This window comes from Dromaius novaehollandiae, chromosome Z (assembly GCF_036370855.1).
Source record: "Dromaius novaehollandiae isolate bDroNov1 chromosome Z, bDroNov1.hap1, whole genome shotgun sequence".
Taxonomy (NCBI): Eukaryota; Metazoa; Chordata; class Aves; order Casuariiformes; family Dromaiidae; genus Dromaius; species Dromaius novaehollandiae.
Window position 1 is genome coordinate 20731268 of NC_088132.1, and position 25006 is coordinate 20756273.

General features: G+C 35.7%; 1 protein-coding gene and 1 long non-coding RNA gene across 5 annotated transcripts in view; both read right to left on the reverse strand.

Annotated features, from left to right (window-relative positions):
* Window positions 1–3155: 3155 nt before the first annotated feature.
* LOC135324912 (uncharacterized) lies at window positions 3156–7626 on the reverse strand. Its single transcript, XR_010386149.1, has 2 exons — window positions 4308–7626; window positions 3156–3432 (listed from the first exon to the last, which is right to left on the reverse strand). It is a non-coding gene; the product is annotated as an uncharacterized LOC135324912 (long non-coding RNA).
* Window positions 7627–12168: 4542 nt separating this feature from the next.
* ZDHHC21 (zinc finger DHHC-type palmitoyltransferase 21) overlaps window positions 12169–25006 on the reverse strand; it is a 42370-nt gene continuing 29532 nt past the window's right edge. For 2 of the 4 annotated variants that reach the window (XM_064502708.1, XM_064502707.1), the window contains exons 7-8: window positions 21374–21417; window positions 12169–20845 (exon numbers count right to left, since the gene is read on the reverse strand). In XM_064502708.1, coding sequence (XP_064358778.1) covers window positions 20713–20845; window positions 21374–21417 — 177 coding nt within the window. In that variant the 3' untranslated portion in view covers window positions 12169–20712. The other 2 variants (XR_010386316.1, XM_064502709.1) reach the window with 2 other exon arrangements.

Here is a 25006-nt window from a genome sequence, read left to right on the forward strand (position 1 = left end):
ACAAAATCAATCTCCCTACAGGATACAGCAAGTATAATGAATTTGAACTCCAAAGGCAGCACAGTGAGAGAGCATTTAGGAGAAACCAGTTTTATTTCTTCCAGTTCACCATGCTGATGGGCCACAAAAAGCAAGAGTATAGTTTGTTGCAGACAGAGAATAGCGAGCTATGCGTAAATGGAAAGAAGTGTAAAATTTTACTCAGTTTCCACCTGGGAAAATGCTTATCTGTCTGCAAATGGCTCTGGGATCTCCACAGAAAGTTTTTTTTGTTTTTTTTGTTTTTTTTTTTGAAGCTTGTTTCTGAAAGGTTCCCATACAATAATGGAGCTCAATATGCCTACCCATCTTGTAATTCCAAGGATGTATTAGACAAATTAAATGAATCTTTTCAACTGCCTATCCAGGCCCTCAGAGTGATAATAATCAAAACAAGCTATCTAGTTCTTGATTCAGGTGCTTACCTTCAAGTGCCCACTTGCTTTTGTGAAAGAACTACACAAAATACATGGATAGAGTTAGGATAGTCTTAAAAAGACTTGCTAATTTCACAGACCTGCAGTTACCCTTCTCCTCTCAAACAATTTTCCAGCACTTTTTCCGGTCTATTCTATCTGATAATTAAATAAACTTCCCCTTACACAGCATTGGTTTGCTCTTCACCTACCACTGTAATACAATACAGACCTTTGCATTTATAAACGTTCAGAATTATAACTAAAAGAACATTTTTAATGTGCTTGCCAAAACCTTTACTACACCTAACAATGGTGACTGTGCATTTAAAGTAACAGCCTCAATAGTATACTCCCAAATGCAGTGATACTACCATTTTTTTCTTTTAAGCCATAGATTAACATTGTTTACTGCATGTCTTTTATGAGAAACAAATTCCTCCTCTACCTACTCCCAAAATTTTTCTCCTAAAAAATCTATGAACTGAAGCAAGATGCTAAGAAAACATCCTTTGTTCTAAATCTTTCCACAAATTATTGTAATAAAATTTGCCATTATTGGCTTTCTCAGACAGAAGACATACAATTCTTGAGATGCGTTTTGACTAAATACTACTCCATATCACATGCTTTCAAGCCTAAATAATGATCTATTTGGAAGATTCATAGTTTTGTTCAGACTTACCCAAAACTGTGAGTGTCCATTCACATTCACACACACATACTAACTTCAAATCATTCAAATTTTGCTTCAAATAATTTTCTACCCCCATCCCCCCCCCTTTTTTTTGAGGACTTAGAATAGGCTATCTAAAGACAGACACATCTCAGAAGAATTTCTAACATTAACCTGTGGCTTTTAAATTGTCTTTGAGCTCATTTTTTTGGAAAACAGCTGTTAACAGTTTGATGAGAAGACTCTCTAATAGACCACAGATATAAATCTGAGTTGCTAGCATGTTCAGACAGAGAATCATTTTGCTCCTTTGAAAAAAGCACGTGCGGGGGAAATCTGATTAAACTGAACGACAAGGCTGTGGCTGAAGTTCAACAATTCCATCAAAGCTACATCATCTTCTTTAAGTATCTGTAGTTTTGCTGGACTTGAAATAAGTCTGATTTTTAAAAAGCTGTCTCTCTGGGGCATTTGCAGGAAGACTTGAGGAAAGTGGACTGTGTTTCCCAGCATGGTGCTTGCATTCATAACTCAGCAGTTCTGCAGGAAAGTTCTGAGGAATTGTTTTGAATAGAATAAAAGCAACTTAAGAAACTGACTGTGGTAGTAAGCATAAAGAGATTCATCTTCACACACAGGCTTGCTAACAATAATACTGCTCCTTGCATCTCTCATTACAACGCTGAACCAGATGCACTTTGACATTTGGAAGAATTCTGCCATGCTTTAGTGGAACTGCTCTTTAAGCTTGCAAAGCCCCAGCCTCATTCGCGAAACTAAACCAAACCAGATTTGCATCTTCGGCCCTTCATGTTTCTAAATGTCTCTCCATATTTACTTATACATTTCCTATAAATGCATGTCCAGCTCACACACCTTTCTGACATGTTTGGGAAGCATTTATCTAAATGTTTTTTATAATGATATTTTCTGATCTTTCTTAGGTACTACAGTAAACAGTACAAGGGCCAACAGCACAGTTCAAAAATTTTTGTAATATGTTTGCTTCCAATTCAAATGAATAGTCAGAATTATTGTTTCAAGCTCTCAGCAAAGTGATATGGACAAGACACTTCACATTTTGAAATATTTCTTTGAAAATTGCCCGGGGTGTAGGCAGACAATTTCAAGCAATCCTGTTACAACAGATTAAACTTTTGCTACTTCCTTCCTGACCTGCAGTACTGGACTGTGTGCATGATCCTAATCTGACGCTTGTGTGCAGTAATGACATTTCTGGTGGTTCTCACCAGCTTGTGCTTACTCTTCATTTTATATGCAAGCTGTTTTCCTTATACAAATGGAATTTTTCTTACTTGAATAAGATTATATTATTTTCCTTTCCTGTGACTGATTAGAGAGAAAATACGACTGACTCCAGAAATGCAGAGATTAATAGATAGCAATGCAGTATTTTCAATAGTTTTTCTTCTTACAACTAAATGAGTGAATGATTTTTCTCTCACCATAAATGCTATATTCAAAATCAAGATGAAGTCAGTGACTAAATGCTCACTGTTAATCATCTGCTCATATAAAGTGAACTAATAAGTTTTACCTGTTTCATAGTGGCCAGGTATTAATGTCACCGCATTTCCCATGGCACTAAGTATTGAGCTCCATGCAATACAACCAGAGACAAAGTAATAAGGGAGCATTAGAGACAGTGCAGATTAAGATTTATTGAAACAAAATTAAAACGGTTCCAGTGCTGTTGAAAATAATTTATTTTAGCAATTTGAGAACTGTGGGCTGCAAAAATGTCACTTCAAAACTGTTCTACCAGCATCATAGCTGGGTAGCTAAACCAAAGATTTCAAAAATTCTTAAATACTGAGCAAAGAGTCAATGGTACTGATTCAAAAATGTGAAAAACATTATGCTTAAAAACAAAGTCAAACCCTTTTTCATAAAAAAAAGCCTAAGCTATCATTTTCCTAAAAAGAAAAAAGCATAGTTTGTATTTTCTATCCAGATCTGATCAGCACGAAATTAGACATTTAATAAAATCAGAGGTACTAATGTTTAATAATTTTTGACATTTTTATTATAATTTTTAATACATTTTGCTCTAGACCACCAAATGCATCACTGAAAAGATTCATCTTCTTCCCACCTACAAGGAGATGCTGCTTTTGGAGCTATGGAGGGTGGTCTGGGGTGCAGGCTGGACCTCTCTGCTTTTCAGGAACAGAGAGGAAGAAGGAAGGAGGGCTGTGGACCCTGCCATTTAGAAGCTCCTCCAGACCCTCCTCCCTGCCTTTCGTGCTGTGGCTAATTGAGCACTGTCACTTCCACTACCTGAAAACAACAAAAAAAGCAGTTCAGAAAACTACTTTCTTCCTCAAACCTGCTCCCTGATTCTTCAGGAATCAAGTAAAACAAAGAACACTGGGACTACTGGAAAATGCATTGAATCTCCTTTCCCAACCATAAATGTTGCTGCAGCTTCTCTCTACCAACACGTACAAATGTTGCTGTATTTGGCCCTGTAAGATAATTTTTCCCTAGTGCTCAGAGTGTCAGATTCCGCATTTGACTACTCTAAGAAAAAGAAATTCTGAGTTACTGGGTTTGGGGAGTATTACAGTGAGAGGACAGGGAATTGTTTAATTCCCTACTCATAACATGATTTTTCAGTGCCAAGATTTAACACCTTGAAGTAAAGCTCAACAACTAATCTTTAAAGTCTTGCCCAGAAGAATTCTTACAGCCTGTTTGCCAAGGATGTTGTATCACTGGCCAGTGGAGAGACATGTGGTTCATATTTCTAGTGCTGGCTGTTAGTGATGAATTACTAGAAACTCTCCCAGACCATACACAAGTTGTATGTAGATTTTGCTATGGAAGTATGCACTGAATATGCAACTAATTATAAAGCAGTCAGTTTGGATACAGCAAGGCACTTTCAATTTTCCTGCAGGCAGTTTCTATAATAGATGATCAGTATTTATACAAAACTTCATAATTTTAAAGGGAAATAAATTTAAATTTCAGTATGATCATCAAAGACACTCTCATCTATTATTCTACTATTTTAATCCAAATTCAAAGGCAGAAAACTAAATATAGCTTCTAATATGATCTTTCTTCTTGCTCTAAACTTGTGTCATAGATATACATGACAACTTTATCGTTATGAGCCAAAGTATGCAGATATTTCAAATTCTACTCACCTATGTGCTCCTGTATTTTAGCCTGATTTCCTTCTTAGTTGACTTTTGGGATGGCCATTTCTTCTGAAGTGGATCTTGGTAGGATCATCTATGCTTCTGTGACCTAGATAATTCAATGTAATGGGAGAGACAGTATCCAAAAGCATCCTGCTTGTAGTAACTCAATTAGATAGTAAGATTAACAATAAAGACTGATTAATGTAAGTACTGCACATTGTCCAGAAAAAGCCAGGACCCCACAGATCATATGGTTGTTACCGTCAGCTGAAGGAGGAATGGAGATAATAGAGGAATGATAAAGCTATTTGTGTCATTTTAGGTGTTCTCACTACCCCGCCTGACCTCTTGCTAGTGGTCTAGAAAAGCCAGAGTGCCCCATAAATGCTGTGTTGAATCTACTGGTCCCGTGCTATTGCCCACCCTTAGGCATCTGTAATAGCACAGTACCTCAACCACTCTTCACGTTTCACTGCTTCTAAGCAGTTTACTGCTGGCCATCCCAAATCTGTTGTCCTAGCCCTTGGGACAAAGAGCAGAGGGTTTATCAACGACTAAGACAAACACTAAGCAATACTTACCGTATTTTCAATGCAGCCAGGACTAAATACTTTTGAACCAAAATCTTAGATGAGTTGCCTGACAAGTTTTATCACCTGCTGATACTGAGTAGCAAAGAAATGCCTGGAAACCTGATGAGTGATGATAATAAAGAGAAATGACAGAATGAACCTGTGTAGTCACAGGCTGACCTCAATCCCAAGCACAATAAAAGAAAAGGTCATTCAACTAATCAAGAATTAAAGGATTTGCTCTAGAATTTCTTCTAATCAGTATATGAAATAGGAATAAAAAAAAAAATCAAATGTTGATGGACCTACTGAATTTCTTTCTTAAATGAGTATAAGATTTGTAAAAAGATTATTGCACAGATATTGTGTGCTTAGACTTTTGGAGATGTTCTGCATTATCTTTTGAAACAGTGTTATTCAGCACCAGAAATGCTTAAAGGCAAATCAACAGATCTCAAAAAGTAGTTGTCTATGAGGAATTATAACTAAATGGGGATATTTTGAATGCACTATCGTAAGAGGCACTATTAGAACTTACATCACTGAACATGAGTCAATGCACTTTAAAAAAATTTTGCTGCTAAAATTTGCTGAGCACAACGATAATTGAAAGGCTGATAGAGTGTAATCATATAAGGAAATTTAGATACATTAATTAGCTGAACCTAATTCAATAGAATTTGTCTTACCAGAGTGAAATACAGAGTTACAAATGGGAACAAAGAATGTAGCTAAGCCTGGGTAACTGTATCTTGAATTTAGAATTGTAATGGACAACATCCCAGAATGATGTTGCAGCAAAAAAGACTAATGTGATCTTTGAGTAAATAATCAGCAGATCAAGTCTGAGAAGGAAGAGGATTTTACTTCTGTGGGTGGCCCTGACCACTAAAAGGCTATTAATGAAATATCATGCCTATATTTGCAACTTTAAAACATGATCACGATTACAATAAAACTGTTATTGCAGAAATCACAGGAGGCCCTCAGTAAGATTGTAAATGTACATTCACTCAGTTCATCAAATAAATATGTCTGAAAGGCAACTTGATTTTATTATACAAGTAAGTTTAGGCAAAGAAAATATTGCCTGCTCAAGGCTTCTTCTAGTTAGCAGAGAAAGGCATGGTACAAGCCAAATGCATTCAAATTAAAACCTTAAAATTTCAAGCTGGAAAAGAGAACAGTGAAAAAATGAAAAGGATGAAAAAGATGATAAACCAAGGGATAAAGCTACCAAGCTAAGTGATTGATTTTCAGTTTCTTGAGACCTTGAAGAATGCTCTTTCAGGAGCAGGGGAACCAAATTAAATTATAATGCCTGTTTTTGATGTCTAGTTAAGATCTTGAACTTAGAATGTATTTATGCATCTGTTGTGACAGATGAGCAAAGACTACAAAAAACACTTTAAAGAAAGAATGTCTGCAAGACACTGCAAATGCTGCTTTGATGTCTGAACAGATGCACTATAGGTTATTGCTTCATCAGCCTGAGCTCTTGAAGGCAAAAACAACTGAATACAGAGAGGCTACAAAATTATACAATCATCTCTGGACACCAGTTGCCTGTACTATCCAAAGAATGGCAATTGCTCACAGAACCATGGGGGAATTAACCAGTGTGGAAGGGAGAAAATACATTTCTGTTGGAAAAGGAGTATAAATGGAGAATTTGGAGAAAGACTATTTTTCTACTACATATACCTTTAACAACACATTAACAAAGTTTTCTTTTTTGTCTACTGAGAAAACAACGCCACACTCTGCATGTGAAATAGTGTGCTTCCATGTTTTCTGCATACACAGGCTAAAATACTGAATTCTATGCAATCATTAGCACACCCAAGTGCCCTCCTCACCCCTTTAAATGCTCTTACATAACTACCTGCTGGGAAAGGGTTGATGAGCGCCTTTGAATGGCATTTTTTACTCCTCCTTCATTTTGTAGATGAGCGTACATCAGGGCAAACCTTACATTCCCTGAGGTCTCTTCTTTCCCACAGTTACCTTTCGCTTCTTGGACTGTGTATATATGGCAGCTGGACCTTGTATGGAAACAGGAGCAAAATTCCTACTTGCTGGGCATATGAATTGTTCTTTATTTTCTCTTAGACAAAGACTCCCCCGACTTCTACTCACACTTAGTATTAAGGTTGTCAGTAAGACTAAGTGTATAAGGCTTCTGTTGTTTCTCTGTTCTGATGAGCGCAATGTGCTTGCTTTATGTAAAAGCCCTTGCCTCTCCTGACAAAGCAAGATTTATCTCCCCTAACAATCTTTTAACCCTCTTTACTTTGCAATCAAAATAGCCATCAAAAATATTTTACAAAACACATACTCTTTTTGAAATCACTCTCAAAATTTCTGATTTTGCTATCTGGTAACAATTATGACAATATTATATTAACTGAATAAACTGGCAAAACTAACTCAAAATATTTTCTGTAACTAAAATATTTGATAATAAACATTTCATCAGCTTTTTTTGTTTTAAACACAGCAAAATATAAAATGATTAATTAAACATATCTGTGCAGCTAATCAGGCACCTACCCATTCCAAAAAGAATGTTGGGTATTAATAGAGACTTCTGGCAGTGCAGAAAGCTGGAAGATTGACAACTATAATTTGTACATTAAAAGAAAAAACTCTTCGGAATTTAAAAATAATGCACCTGTCTAGTCACCAACACTTACCTTTCTATTGTCACACTTCAAGAAATGGCTCTCAGAAGACAAGGTCATTCCAAAAATAAAGCAGGTTTTTTTTTTTTTTTTTTTTTGGATGGCGCTATTTTTATTTCCTAACAGCATTTCCAAAATGCTTCAAAAAAAAGGGGTAGGGCAGGGGAAGGGCAGTACTACATTCCATCTTCCCAGAAAATACTTTTTGCAATTTTATGGTTCTGTATAGATAGCATAAATTAGGATTTTTTTTTTTTAAGCAAAAAAAACACATGACCAAAAATACTTCTAGGACTAGCTCAGTTAACAAAATACCTACATGTGACTCCCCTGATACCTTACCAGAGCATAAACCCAAGTTGCATCCTGTCCTTCAGTTACAATAGTTCCCAAATTTTCCACCTGGCTCTTCGTTTTCACAAATCTTGTAGAAAATTATTCTCTAACATCTTCACCCACCTATCAGATTTGGTGGAACTTGACAGTGGGATATGGAATTATTGAGTCCCAAGTCAGACACTGGACAAATCTTGGTCTTTAGGAAGATAAAACTGAAAATGACTCCCTAGTTAGACTCAACCCTGAATTTGGTAACAGTCTGATTTAGAGAAGTGATCAATATACAGCATAGTGAGCTGAACTTACTTACCCATAGTAAGTTGAAAGCTGACATATGTGCAGTAGGACTTGCAGATATTACTTGCATTTAATGTTTATCTCAGGGCAAAAAGCAAGGGTTTTTTTTGTTTGTTTTTACTTAAATTCAGTTTTTTTGAGTGGTCCTCTTTTGCTCATATAAAACAGACACTGCTGTCAAAGAGCAGCAGTGTAAAATTTCCTACAAGTGTATCATTCATTGCCCTGTTAAAATACACTTACATTTCCTCAACACAAATAATGACTTATTTAACAAAGTGGGAAAAAGGAGGAAATTTACTTTCTGGTCTTTCAGAATTCCTTTTGGCAGTAAGAGGGTAGGAAGTAAAGTTATTTTATCATCAGCAGACATTTGGTGACCTGCCTCAACTGGAAATAATGAGTAAGAAAGTCAATTAAAAAGATCAAGTTTTTGAAGTCTGTGCTTCTCCCCCTCAATCCTCAGTAAAGGAACATTACATGACAAAGGATATTAGGAACACAGTATTTACTTCTGATGGGAATACAGATCTCATCAGACACAAGCATATGGGACTGTAAGTCTCTTCTTTCTTTTTTCCTCATGTCACTTCATTCACTCTAAAGCTGAAAGGTCTTTATTACACAGCTACACATTTCTCCTGCCACTGTAATGAAGTCATTGCAGACCTTAATTTTTTCCATATTTATCATAACACTGGAAAGGATAAGAGGGGTCAAGTTTGCAAATTTACATGACAGACAAAAAGTCATGTTAAAGTCCTCTATAACCTTTGTGATCTTCAACATCATTTAAAAAATTTCACCTCATTTGCCAGAGTATCTTGTAGAAACGGATTATTTACAGCATCCAAACATTTCATTAACAATGTTCTCCTTACTAGAACTCTGAGATAGAAAGTGTTTTTAGCCCCATTACAAATGAGCAACAGATGCACAAAGAAATGGAGACTAGGTGCAGTTAAGAACTGTTACCTTGTCCCAAGCAAAGGATGTGAATTCTGGACTTTATATTCCCAGGGAGGACACAGTGAGAGTTAGGCCTTTGTGAATGGTCGTCCAAAGCACCCAACATACATGCTGCAACTATTAAGAGTTCACAAGCACATAGCCCACCCCAGGGAACTGCTCCAAATACAATGTTTTGCTCAGAAGTAAACCCAATCATTTTCTACAGCTGTAACTTAAAGAGGGCTGCTGCTGTAGATGGTGAATCCTCTCCATGCATGCCAGCTGTGTTTGGACTGGCTTGCTCAACAGCCTCCCTGAAGGGTCACTGGTGTCCTGCAGGGGTGAAGCAAACATGCAGCTTTTCAGGATGAGGTGGTGATGACGCAAAGCTCTGGGTGTCCTGGGAGCTCTGGGAAGCAAACGAAGGATTACCAGCTTGGCATCTGTGTCACAGGGTGAAGCAGTACTCAAAAGGTGAGCAGGGGTCTTGAGCAGGGGACTGCGGTTTTGAACTTTGGCACTGCAATTCCACTCAGCTCTTCCTTCTGGCACCTGGGTGTCTTGGCCACAAAATCTGGAGGTCAAATAGAAAACTGAAGGCAGATCTTTTGAGTCCCAGACCTGTGGTCTAACACAGTGGGTCATCATGAGCATTTACTAGCCATTTAGTATCCATTAGTTATCAAAATAAATTATCAAATTTCAAATTTGTAGGGTTCTCAAATTACTGCACCGTCTATATTTACACCACTTGGAAGAAAAAAGAAGCGTCTCACCCAACAGGCAGCCAACACACTGTGGAAGCAGGGATTTTGGCCACAGGCACAAGCAAATCCTAGCTTCATGGTATAAAAGAAGTGACATTGTGAAACATATCCTAAGCAGAAAGACCATGCTGTATTTGGGGATAAATTATTACCTGGGCTTGAAAGACTCATTATTCCTCAGTAGCACCTGTCCAGTTCATTTTATGTTCACTTCTATGTGAGTGAAATACAGATGCATACAGTCTATTGCTGCACATACCTGACCTTACACTAATGCTTCAGCAAAGGGAATGTTTTGATAGGGAAAGTCTAATGAGAAAAATATTGTGAAACTAGAGGGCATACAAAGAATGTGTTGTGACTGATACAAGTTCTGGTCTATTTTTCTCTAAATTTGCTTAGCTGTATTTTATTCAGACTAACACAACCTCCATCCTTCCTCAAGCCTGTTTACTCAGCTGGATGTCCACAGGGTCCAATTTTCCCTCCAATTGCCATTGCACACTAATATAATTGCAGCTCATACGGGTAATTGGTCAGCCTACAGCAGTGTTTGCATGCATTTGTTCATCTACACTACCTGGCAGTCTCTTAAAATGAATTTACAGGCCCAAAGTACTATTGAATACCTTGTTTCATTCAGTTTATAAAAGGACAAAACACATCCAAACTATTTCCAGGAGCTTTAGGCATTAAAAATATTGCAAATTACACACATTAAAATTATTTTTATGAGCAAGTGGGAATGGATAGTCATTTCCACACATCAAAAAGAAGGCACACAAAAAATTCAGTTGTTTCTAATTTGCAAAATACTAAGCTAAATAAATTTAGTAGTAGAGATCAACCAGATTTGAAATTATTACGTGGGGAAAAGAGGCCCAATAAAATTCGAGACAAGAGAAACTGAAACTGTTGGCAGCAGGAATGAATAGCTTTTTCTGGAATATACAGAGAACAGAGAATTTTACAGGTTGGTTTTATGCTGTTGTGGAAGGATCAGTATGAAAGTGACTTTTATTATAGGTATTTGCAGAATTCGGTTCCTGGTTTGAAACAGAAGATGCGAGTCCTGTGCCACAAACCATCATCATGCAATTCATACTCCCTTATTCATGAAGTGCCACAATTCAGCTATTTTAATCATTTCCTTGCAGGCCTTCATTAGCTTTTTTTTCCTGCTCACTATTCCTGCAGTGGATCATCCCAGGTGTCTGAAATCTTCCCTGATTTCACTTCCACTATAGCTGAGACTACTGTTCACACTGTACCCAGCAGCTTCATTTTTATTCCTCTATGCTGTATTTTTCTGTGGCCACTAATACTTCTGCAGCTAATCACATTTATAAACCAAAATGAGTTGGCTTCAAGCTGCAGTTGCATAAAGCAAGGATTTCTTCTGAATACAGCAACATACCTGTAAAGTCTAATCTTTATGGGCCTTTTTCTTTGTAAGTCTAAACCTAGTGTCTCATTTAAAAGACACCAAAATCTGTGAATTCTCTCTGCATGGAACTTTATGACATTACTTCATGACATCACTTCACATGTAAACAAACTGAAAGGTTACCAACTGAGATCCACTTAACCAGCTCAAAAAGAAAAACAGGGTTCCAAGAGTGGTTATGAGAGATAATATCTAAGCATGAAAAAAACTAGCCAAAGACTCTACAAAATTCTACATTTTTCCTTTGAAAAATGCCAATTTACATAACTTCTAGGTTATATCTACATTAGAGGCTTCTGCTCTGAAAGGGCAGTGAAGAACTGTGATGTCTGTCTTGGGAAAAACAGGGCAGAAAATGTCTGGGCTTCTATGCTGTACTAGCTTATCGGCACTGTTTTCAGGTTTACTTGTTTTTACATTGCATAATTGGGGGGTGTGAGGGAAAGTGTGGGGGACTGAGGATTAACATATCAGTATCCACTGTATCCACATCATTTAATCATTTAAACAAGACATTTGATCAATATTGTAATGAGTGTTATACCAACAGATACGTCTAGGTTTTCAATGCTCCCATCAACATTCAGTTGTACATTTTAAAACAAAAAACATAACCCAGATAATAGGTAACAAAAAAAGTATTCAGTGACTTTTTTCCTCAACAGTCATTTGCAATTATAGTTTAATCTTTTTCTAATAACAAATATTGAGTAGAGTCATTTAAAACAGAAAATGTGAAAACAGATTTGGAATATATTAGCCCAATATTTATACAACTTTAGAACAACATAAATGAAACTCAGAGGAGAAAAGAGAAACCTAGATTTTTTTATTTAAAAATAAAATTTCTAGAAATACAGTATGTAATAAATTTCAATAGGAATAAAAAATAATCCAGAATGTAAATCAATCAGAGAAGAAAAACAAATACTACATGAATAAACTAAAGAAAGAAAAAAAAAAGACAATACTTTGTTTCTCAGTTGGAGATACTTTTCAACCTTTAGATTTGATTAAAAGAATATCAGAGTAAGTTTCCCTGTTTTGGTACAGTTCAGCCATTCACCTCATATCATCCATTCAGGCAATCCTGTGTTAGACTAATAATTCTGTACAAGCCAAATATAAACATTATACAGCACTGTTTGAGAACAGTCAAAATTAGAGGAAAAAATAGTAAATCACAATCACACACTTACGTGACATACAAAATTCAGAATGCTAATTTACAAATACTAATATTAATTTGCTACTTGATACAATTTATTCTGGCACTTAGATTGAAAACTGCTAAGGAGACAGAGTGATAATTTTCTTATCTACAAATCATACTGCATGTGAGACTTGGGAATGTGCTTAGAAATAATGACTCACCTACAAATGCACATAGATCACAATTTTACTTTCATATCTTCTAACTCAAAAAGCATGTATTTTATAGTAAAGCCAAATTATTCTTACAGTAATATGGGTAATAATAAGCCCTTGTTGCAAGGGAACTGACTTTAAGCATTCTGTCATAGTTCAGCAAGACAGACACAAAATGTCATTCATCAGTTTCAACAGGACTGAAGCCCAAGCCCTAAAGTAAAGCACAGATACAAGGTCTTCAATAAATCTTAAAGTCCAAAACGCTCAGTCACTGTGAAAGTAGTACAAAATTTTTTTGAAGAGCAATGCCTTCTGAAACATCAAGTAATGATTCTGTAAAAAATAGCTGAAACAGACCCTGTATTTGGAAGTTCGAAATCTTCCCAAAAGCAATCCCTAGAAGAATCCTCTGTCACCTAAACAGTTTTGAAGTCTTGACACTGAGTAATTTAGAATTAGATTTAACTTATCAGGGTAAAAATAATTATTAATTTTAACTTTGCTAATGCAGAAGACAACTCCCAGTATTTCTGCACTCTTAACTACCTTCAGCCTTAAAAACTACATATATAAAACAACTAACAGGAAAATACGATGCCTGATTTACTGCGTAGTAGTTATAACTGCAATTCTATTTTGATATAAACAACAAACCAAGCAGGAATTTTCATATCTCAAATGCTTTAAATAACTTTAAACAGCAGTAAAATTATACTTTGTAAGGCCTTTGTATTCTAAGGGCATATTTTAAAATAACTATATATAATTAATCTAAGATCTGTACTAATTTCTGTTGACAAATACTTTCAACATTGTATTTTACATGCATAATTTGCTAATGAATGTAAAGCTGAAGACTGCATCTATATTTCAATGGCCATGCTGATATTATTACTGGTTTTATCCCGAAGAAGTCAAATGTTTTTTGTTGTGACACTACACTTGTTTTAATAAATATGCATTTATTAATTAATCAATAATTTTATCAGGAATATCTAAAGAACTGCTTAAAACATATATTTGAGAACAATTATGTCTCTTAATAAAGACCGATCCAAAGGAATTAGATTTAGTTTTAAAAAGTGTAAGTATGTGAGAATTCAAGTCTCCCAACTGGACCAACCAGAAAAAGTTATGTTTGATGTAAAAGACATGGATGTCCAGTTGCTAAATATTATTGTGGCAGCACCAGAACATTGCATGTAATGGCTTAGGTTGGGAGATACTGACTCAGGCAACAGCAAGATAAAAACAATTTGGACACTACATACAAAATAATACTTAAGCTATATAGAAAGCTGGTTCATATCCAGCTGTGATCACACCAAAAAAAAAAAAAAGGCAGCATTTGTTTAAAACCTATAAAAGGTGATAACTTCTCATTTCAGTGCACAAAACCCATAAGAGATTCCAAATCTCAGTACTGTAAGCAATTAACCTCTTGTTCTCAACCTGAGAAAGAATGGAACCAGAGAATCTGAATGCCAGAAATAATATATTAAAACAAACAAACAAACAAAAAATAACCCCAACCATCTCCATACCCTCCCAGGCTACTCTACTACACTGTCTTCTCTGGCCAAGAAGAGCTGAACATGACTGAAGCTACAACTAGACAATGTTGCTGTGTGCATGATGAGAAAGACAATAAAAGAACCACCAGACATAAGTGCCTGAGAGCTGAAGGATGAACAGAACTCACTCAAAGTAGCATCTTTTCCATGGTACAGAATTCAACTGCATCAGAAGTGATTTTGTCTGACTAAATGAGTAGTAAAGCACAGCCAAGAAAAGTCAAATCTCTTACATAAATCACAACTAATTACTGTCCACAAGCAGACTTTCTTTCCAAGTCAAGCAAATGGTCCTTGAAAACATTTTCACTTGCACTCTACATTGATCCTTTACACTGCTTATTTAAGAAATATTACTGAAATATTAAGAGTCAAACAGCAAATAAACTGGATAACATATCCAGAACATAATGACAATTTGTTATAATTCTGATTTTCTGGGAGACCGTACCTGCATTTCAACTCAGGACCTCTGAAGGGTCACACACTGAAGTTATTTTTTAAATCTAACTCCCTAACACAAGAGTTAAACATGTCTTTAATGCTAAGAATCAACTACTCAGAGGAAAACTAAATTAGCCAAGTTTACACAAGTCATCCGGTTGAGAGGAAATGCAGACTAGGTTCCCAGAGACCTGGGACATCCTGCTTCAAAGGTTCTTCAAGAATTTACATGAGTTAGCACACCACAAAATCTAAGAGCAATCAAGGGACAATCTGAAAAGGTGATGAAAAGAGCTGCTACCTCTTGCCTGGTCACCAACCTGAAGCAGCTGGGAGATAAACCCATTAGGACTCAGTAATGGGCACGATATACCCACTACTGATCGGTCAGCATAGCTAAGAGCTAATAGAGAGCTACAAAGATGCTATCTGGTAAAACTAACAGCAATTTATATTGAGGGCAGAAAAGGAAAATCCCCAGAGGGGATCGAGAAGGGAAACCCCCTGAGAAGCTCATAAATTTGACTTTTGCTGAGCATCTATAAACTTGTCTAAGATTCTGTCTGTTAGCACTGCTGGATAGATACAACATTCAGTTCAATCACTCCATTAGATCCAAATCTTTGGCTACAGACTTTAACATCAAGTATGAGAGACTGATGCCAAAGAAAAGCTAGTAATTTCTTGAAGTGCAGAAAACAGAACAGTACCTTTGTCTTCTGACAACTTAATTTTCTATTCCCTCAGCGGCAAGATTCTGAAGGAAAAGGTATTTCTTACACACAATGCTAAAACAATTGGTTTATTACTCTTGTGTACATAACAAGGCTGTTATAATACAAGACTGAATGAGAAATACTAGGTGGTAATAACCACATTGCTTTAAACAGCTCTTATCCTTCTGTGGCACATACCATGGAAGTACACTTAGGTTTTATTTTATGAATAGTTTAGAGGTGCTGATACAGTATTGTTGATTGGCACATACGTAGGATAAACAACAATCTTTCACCAGAAAGATCAAGATTGCAGCATATACAGAATATACCTTCAAGGAATGAAAAGGTATTTCCAGCTAGCAAATTGAGAGAAGCCAGTCAATAGTATTTAACTTCTAAGCTGTTAGTTTTGTATTTGCGATACAGTTGTTCCAATAAAGCTACAGTGGCTTATTTGTGAGCAGCTGCAAAATTAAGTGTGTGGCAAACACAAAGTGTGCAGAAACAACAATAGGATTAAATAATACATCTTCTAAGTTACAGTGACACTGTGCTACAAGTGATCTATTGCTGGCAGGCAGGCTGGCCAATTAAATAATGCCTTATATAAAGATTTTTTATGTGAAAATTTCACATAAACAATTTGACAATTCAATTTCAGGTTACCAGAAACCCATCTTACGTTTCATTTGAATGCAAATTTGACATAGCACAGATTCTCTTTAACAGTACTGCTGAGATACTGTCATCTGCATTGCTTACACAGGTATACAGTGGATGGCTATAGCACAAACAAAAACATGGTTTCATTCTTTCTGAAAAGTATCATTTACTAAATAAAACTGGACAATTTTAAGACGAGTATTTAAAGATTTCAATATGAAGTACATAATAATGGCATGCATATTTAAACTGCACAATTCCTGCTCTTTGTAATCTCATCTGATTTGGTAAAGCTGAATCAAAACAATTCTTTTGGTCCTACCTCCAATTTTCTCTGTACTTTTATGAATCTTCCCTTCATATTCACCAGCTTTTCAGATCCAACATAAACAGTAAGCTGCCCAGTCCAAAAGCTATCCTTCCTCTAAGTTCTTCCACAGGTCTTCATCTTACTTATGAATCCTACCCAAACCTAAAAACATCTGTATACCTCAACTTCTCTACCAGCTGTAACTAACAATAATGAATTTGATGCAACTTGCCTTTTAGATGGACAGAACAGGGGATATGTTTGTAAAGACTATTTAATGCAGAATCTTTTATTTTATTCATGAAGATTTTTCAAATGAAATATCAAATCTCTGATATTATGCAAAAGATAGTACTGTTCAGATTCCTATCAGTCTTGCCATTAACTATCCCATACTGCAATAAAAACCCAGTTGTTCTCAAATGTTTTCAGGTTATCTTTCGTCAGTGCTTCAGCTTCTGTTTGTACTCCTCAGGAAATCAAATATTAAGTTCATAGGTAACACCCGCTACACTGAACGAAACATGGATATTATATCACGACAAAATTCATTAATATTGTCCAAAAGATTTTTGAAATGAACAACAACTACAAGCACTAATTTGTCTTAAGAATGCAGTTTCCTCTAACAGAAAAAACTGAAGAAAAGCTGGAGGGAATGAAGTGAGACTTCAAAGTACTGGTCTAAAATTTCACTGCTAAAAGTCTAACATCTTTTCTTGATACAACAGCTCTGAGAATCAATTTTAGAAATGCTACATTAATAAACAAGTAACATGATACAGTCATCTGCTAAATGTTCAAGATTTCAGTAACTTACTGTTTAGAAGCCTAGTGTTCAGAGAATAAAACTCATCACTTCGTAGAAATCAAGCCTTTCCAAATTCTGTCTTCTCCCTTCTCTCCTCCACACATTCAGAAACTATATTGGAATAAACATTGCCAAAGTGAAATAGGTTAAAAAGTAAAATAGCTGCTTTAATCACTTTACACATCAGTTTCTACAGTTAAGGGTGAATGGGAGACAGGGAAGACAGACATTTGCCAAATCTAACAATACAAAAACATTTGAGAACCCTTACACTGCAAAATTAGCATCTTCATGTGAGAATCTGGCAAGATATATATACACCATTCACTAGAAGGTATACCTGGTACTTCAGCTACAGAGTTCACCTTTGGGTAGTTTAAATAAGTACTTTAGAATTTACAGATTTTTAATTTATAATCCATTGTTTGAAAGAAAAGTCAAAGATAGATGCAGACTATGTTGCCCTACCTAATGCAGAGACACAGTAATACAGACTGTAGACTTGTTCTGAAGATTTTCTAGAAAATCTGACATGTTTCACTTTTATCTGAGACAGCCTCAAAGCAGTGTCTGCATATCTGAGAAATAACCTAGTCCTCAGACATGAACCTCATCACCAGCACAGACACCCATTCAATTCATGTCCTTATTGCTCCAAATAACCACTGTGTAATAACAAAGTTTCAGCAGTCTGTGAACTGTAACAGCAGGGCTGCCTCAGCTGAAGAGTGAACTGTCTTTGCATAATATGGCCAAAAGAGGGCACCTGGAGAATAAGAGAGGAAAGGCTATACCCCAGATTTGAACGTATGTGGGCTTTGACATTAGCCTGACATACTACAGTCCTAAAACAGTATGCATCACTACAGAAGATCAAATACTTGCACATGTCCCAAGCTCAAAGCTTTACGAATACTACCTATAAATCAGGCATATAAACACATTCATGGATGTTTGTATGTATGGTCTGTAGTACATCTAGACCATGTTTAATCCCAATCTGAGCCATTTCAGGATTAGATTTAATGTTTCTTATTTCTTTTTATTTGTACACAGTATTAAATCTGGAATACTCATGGATTTTTATCCCACAAAGCAAGCACACTTTCATGTTCCTATTGCTTCACTGTATAAATCACATACAAAATTTAAATACATGAGTTATAACTAAGGTTCTTACAATTTGGCAGATTATGTATTACAGATTTGGTTCCCCATGGGTAATTAAATTAACTGAAAGAATGATACATGAGAACACAGAGAATAACTATATGCTCCACAATGAATAAATCAAGAGCAGTTAATTTCCTGAACCTCTCTCTTAATGAAAGGTTTCAGAGCCGTATGATTTGCTAACTTTGAAAATTGATAACCATGAAAAACTTGAGAGAAAATTAACTCTGTTTTGCATCATGAAACATTTAAATATTGACACATAAAACAAAGGGGACGCCTTATGTTCCCCTGGTATTTCACAAAGAATATAGTAATTGAATTCTTAAAGAAAAAAAAAAAAAGAGAGAGAGAAAGAATTCAGCAGCTACTGTATAATGTATGTGTGCATTTTTGAATTTCAAGTGCTACCTCAGCCCTTTCATTTACTTTGCTCATGCCCAGCTTTGGTTAAATATTGCTGCTCGCTCCATCTTAAAGAAAATCTAAACTGATGTATAAAAATGCAGTGCAGAAAGTTCTGAAAGAATGGTTGACCATAATGCTTGAAATGTAAGTGAAGAAAGTATTGCATCTATTTTCAAAGGACAGAGGAAGCAAAGCTGGTTCAGAAGCTAGAAGTTTACAAAAAAGTTTAAAATCAAGTAATTTTTAAGATGACCCTTTTAGAACTTTGAATGCATCATCGAAATCTGTTAATTTAATAAAGGAAAGTGGGCCGAAGATATGCAATATTAAGATTTTAAAAGAGCTGATCTAAAGATTCATTATGAATAACATTCATTACAAATTTAGCCCTTTATGCTGAATGAACTGCTCACAAGTGAACTATGATTCTCTCCAAATACAATCTATGTATTGTACATCCTGACTTTGTACCTCTTGCTATCATGTTGCAGGGCTGTCATTTGAGGTGGATATTAGTCCTGTTGCTAGATAAGACAACAAACATAGTAAGCAGCGTAACTTGAAAAATCTCAGCTGTGAATTTCTCATAAAAATTTCTCATAAATATTCTCATAAAACTTTCAAGAATCACAAACATCTCATGCTGATATTCGTCCAGACACAGAATAATATATCACATAATATTTCCAGACCCAGCAAAACAAAGGCAATACTTTGTGAATCACTGTCATTTTACCAGATTTAATCTTAAGAATGCTGTCTTTGGTTGATTACTTCCATGAAGAAAGGGCCCACAACAAGAATATAAAGCTATCATACATCAACGTAGTACCCCATTAAATCAGCTAAAATACATTACTGTACATGTTAATAGCAAATATCTTTATTTATATAGAAGTATTTTAAAATATTTTTATGTTTCCCATTTATAAGCACCTAAAAACAATCTTAATTCCAGCCAGTCATGACTAAACAAAAGAAAATATAAAATGCATAACTTTAATGACTATATACTATTCTCTACGGCATATTATGCTAATTAAATCAGCTGTTTTAAAAAGTATATGCATTCTAATATTTGCACTATACAGCTTCTCTGTTGAATTATTGCAAAGAAATCCTTGGGAAAAAGGGGGAAAACATGCTTACTATCTGCATATTTTACCATAGAACATTTCATAGCTTTTGTTGACATAGGGACATGAATGATCCTTTGTATAGAAAAAGATAACTTCAGATGTAAGATCTCTCCATCTATACATATCTATATATATGTGTGTGTGTATTTATAAAAACTTTTCTAAGAAATATGTAAGAGAAGTCTGCCCCAGTTTCAGATGTCACCTTTTTATAGAGCAGTGCTGCATGATTAGTATTGTGCATCATAAATAAACAGGAGTAGCAGGGAATGTTACACACATTTACCAGAAAAATGACCTGCACACTATCTAGACCCATGTATTGGTAAAAACAGTAAAAAAATTAAATGCAGCATGAAACTACTTAGTGGGAACACTAACAATCAAGGTAAACTTCAGTGTGTCCTACCAAAGAAAAAAAAGATCAAAATGGCCAGTACCAAACAAATAGAGTAAGACTCCATTCCAGTCATTTGTTTTTGTTATCATTGTCAAACACTAAAGAAACACCTTTAGAAAACTAATCTGAAATTAAATATGCTTTAAATTAAACATATAACTTGTATTAATCCCGCAACAGAATCTAGATCACTATTAAAATAAAGCCTGGGGCACACTATGATGACTAAGATTGGTGGGTGGATTTTAATTGACTTGAGGACTGTCATAGTCCTATTATCATAAAACCTGCAACACACTTCCAACATGGAGGACCCATCTGTGCCCACCATCCATCTGTTTAGACATGATTGGCAAAGTGGTAGGGAACTCGCAGTGGTTGCCTCTGCCTGAAAGGAATAAACCACAGGATCTTCCAGCGAGTGCCAAAAACTTCTGAGAAGGTCTGCTGCCATGGCTTTCGGGGCCTCGATCTACAAAAAACAGCATTATTAGTGAAAGACAGCACTCCCATGGTGCATTTCAGTCAGCTAGAACAATACAGGTTGGCTAGGGATCCATTACTGGACTCCGATGAATTGTATCCCAGCATCACAAATGCAGCTTTTCTTTCATTATGGCATGCAGCTGAGACTTAACTTTAGAGGGAAGAAACTGTGTCGTCAATCAACCAAAGCCAACTTCTGAAGCACAGGAGAACCTCAGGATCAATGAAATGTACATCAACAACACAGTAGCAAGTGTCTTTTGATCTGTGCTTTTGAAAGAAAACACAGTTTTACTTACTTTGGGTAGGGAGGGAATAAAAGTAATCTGAGGTTATTTTGTGTAAAAACAGTATTAAAAGATCAGTGAGCTACTGCTATAGATAAGAAATACAGGGCACAGCAGCATGCAAAATAATCTTAACAGTGCATTCCGTTCCTCTCTCACATAGTTGCAAAACACAGCTACTCCTCTAACTTTTCAGCAACTAAATTTAGAAATTTTACAGTACTTACATGTCTTCACAACAGTTTGACATTTTTTCTATACTTGTAGTGTCCTGTTGAAGAAAAGAAAACACGATGAAAAAAATTTCTTTACATTCCTAACTGTATGTCATTATGAAAAGAGCTAAATAAAGTAGAGAATTAATCCTTAGCACATAATGCTTTGGCAACAGTCCAGTAGGTTACATATTACTCATACTCCATATTAATTTTAAACTGATGTGAGATTTTATGCACAGCAAATTTATTCAACCTGTTAAATCTGATCTTTTACAAACACGAAGTGTAAGAATACTGTGTAGTTCTGTTATGAAAGCACAAATTACAGAAAGTCAAGACAAAATTACAACGTTATTACAGCTAAAACTAATTCAGATATTACAGTTAATTCATGGACTTTTAAAAATAATGTGTGCAAAGTGCACTTTTGCCATACATTTTGAAAGCACCTATTCCAGTCCTGGAAATTCCACTCAAATAACCACAGGAACAAAACAGATTTATAACATAATTTAATAAAATGTGACCATCAACAGAAGTAGTCCTTTGAAAAGCAGAACCTACTAAGGAGTTTTAAAATAGTTATCTTCATGAATATTACAATGTGAACAGCACCACCAACGATATGCAAACAGTTTCTATGCTCTCTAGAGGAAAATACTAAATATAAAAATGATTTTCCTAAAATTTAACAAAAACTGAATAGTCTAGACTAAAAGTCTAGAGTGAAGGCACCTACAGCTAACAGTAAATTAAATTCATACTTTACTTTTCTGAACATGATTAGTTTCTTTATTCATAAAGTTTTATAAGTAGTATATCAATTTAAGCTCAGATCACCTCTAAATAAAACTTTAAAGCTATCCACAATGGTACTTTTACATACTTCAGCAACATATATTTAACAAAAAAGCTTTCTTTTTTTAAGTATTACTTCAATTTTAACTCCAGCAGTATTACAGTGTTTTCAATGCACAATCATAGTTCATTATGTCCCAAAATATTTCATTAAATCTAAAATATAATAATTCAAATATTTTCCATGGTTCCAACTTCTTTTCATGACAGCTTGATACTTCCCTTTACTGTTGGCTCATTTAGGCATGTACATAACACACCTGTCAAATTATACTATGCTTTGAATCAAACTGAGAGCTTGTCTCTGTTGTCCCAGCCATACAGAGACACAAGAGCTGTTGTTTAATTAAGGCTGCAACTTCATTAAGTCATCTGGAAATGCTACCTGGCAATAAATCATAGTGCATTTACTGATCATTCCTGCAATCAGCGCATCCTTTATACCAGGTTTGCAGGGGAAAGAGCAGAGTGGGAAATGCTATAAAGGAAGCCGCTTTCCTACTTTACCAGATATAGGTGGCCTCAAGCCCCCCTGCCAAAGTTCCTTCTTCTAAATCCATCTCCCACCTCTGATTTATTTAGAAACTGAATTCTTGTTCTTCCTAGTTTCTGCAGAAAAGGCATGCCCACAGCAAATTACATAAATGCATTCTGCCCCATCATTAGGTGGATGTGAACCACTGTTAAGAGTGAGAGGCGTGATTGAAGGCACACTGTACACAATGTCTGTCGTTTCAGTTTCCACAGGTAAACTGATTCTCCTCTTCACCTTAGGAGCCTGTCTAGTGTATTAGCTTGTCTTTCTCTCATCTTCCACAAGTAACAGGAAAGCATTAAGAGACACGAGCCATTTTCTTCATCATGGCAGAATCTGACTGTAACCCTCCTTTCAACTCAAAACTGTCTACCCGATGGAACAAAGAATACTTGTACATTTGAAATCAATGATTGCTAGATGACTTTTTGTGGAACACCAGTATACTAGTACAGACTATAACTGATACCTAGTTATCAAAAATTTGTACTTTCATTTCAGAAAAGGAGCTTAAGAACAACTTTTCATTGCATAAAAAAAAAACATCTTCGAAATGGCTTTATGTTATGTTTCTTTTTTGAATATTCTGTTTCTTTTTGAATATGTTTATTCGTTAATATGTTTGTACTGATTCCTAAAATACTGTATTTGCAATTTTGAACACTGTTTGGTATAGTTTTTGGAGGAATTCCCTGACTGTCTTTGGTTTGGGTTCTTTTTCTTTAATTGTTATCATAGCACCAACACGCAGAAGATGCTCATCATGGACTGCTTCTCTCAAAAATATAACCCATTAAATTAATGAATTAAGTGAAAGCACTAAAACAGGAACTGCAGATAATTACTGTAAAAAAGACTGCAAAACTTTCACACCTTCAAGATACACTAAGGATTTCAGCTGGATAGGAAGTAAAAGAAAATCCTTCCTTCTTGTATTAAAATGCCAAAATCTACCTGATAATAGCTTTGCTTTACAAATGAACTGGGACCAAGCAGTGAATCCTTTGTTCCTGGGATACCTTTTCAGTATTAAAAAAGCTTTATAGACATATTTTAAAAGCTGTAAACTGGGGCTGGAGGGAACTGAAGGAAAAGTTTCTTCTCTGAAGTTTAGCTGCTTAACAAGTACTGATGACTGAATTTAAGAAACCAAATTCACTCTACTGCTTCTCTCCCTCAATCCCTCCGTCCCTTGAAAAAAGGCCAAACAGGTGGGCTCGTTTGAAATATACTTTCATTTGCAAGTGAATCAATATACCTTTCACATGAAAGTGAAACTTCACAGCACCTATTACTAGGTGTTTCTAGAAACTCTTCTTAGCATTTCCTAATTCCGCAGCCCCACTGGAGAGGAGAGAGTAAAGAAAGATAAGAGGCCACAACTGAGGTTTGGCCTGGTATTTTAAGTTTTTTCTCAGACAACTGAATTCTTCCTTCAGAAATAGGAGGACGAGAATAATCAATATTCCACTGAATGACAAGGTGTTCATTAACACATCTGAGGAATGGCCTGCAAACAGACTGTCATCTTTTTGTTTATTATGCATTTAATGCATACCAAGGTTTTGTGACATCAGTATTACTCTGTTCAGCCTAAGAGGCTTTGACTGTCTGTGTCAACTATCAGCTTGGATTACTATTAATACAAATGGAGTGCTGTGAGGAATTCTCTCTGCTAATTCTGATGTTAAAATTTGGAGAGTAGATATTCATCCATAAGTTGCAAGGAACTTGAAATGAGCAAACATCAATTGAGTCCTAGTAGCTTCTATCTTCAAGAAATACAAAATTTACAATTACATACAGGACCAAATGACCAAAACACGACTGATTAATTTCACATGAGCGTTCTCTGCACCACCAAGGTCATCATCCAGACTGGAAACAACTATTGTTTCTGCACCTGGTTATTCAGAAATATACACTCATGGATAAGCATCTTAAAACAAGTAAGAAAAAGAAAAAAAACTCCTAAGTATCTTAGTGAGAACGGTGAAGATTTTAGAGGAAAAAAAACACAGAAAACACAAAAAATATGTAATTTTAATAGGAGAAACAAAGGCCAGACAGTTCAGAGACCGCTGAGGGGATGCCGATTGTCTTACTACTTTGTAGATTTAACACAAGTCTACAACAGCAGCTTGCCTGCTCTAAGTAAGCTAAGGTACTACAACAGCTGCAACAACTTATGAAAGGGATGAAGAGATATACTTAGCAGCACCAACTGATTCCTGCAGACCGCCTTAAGA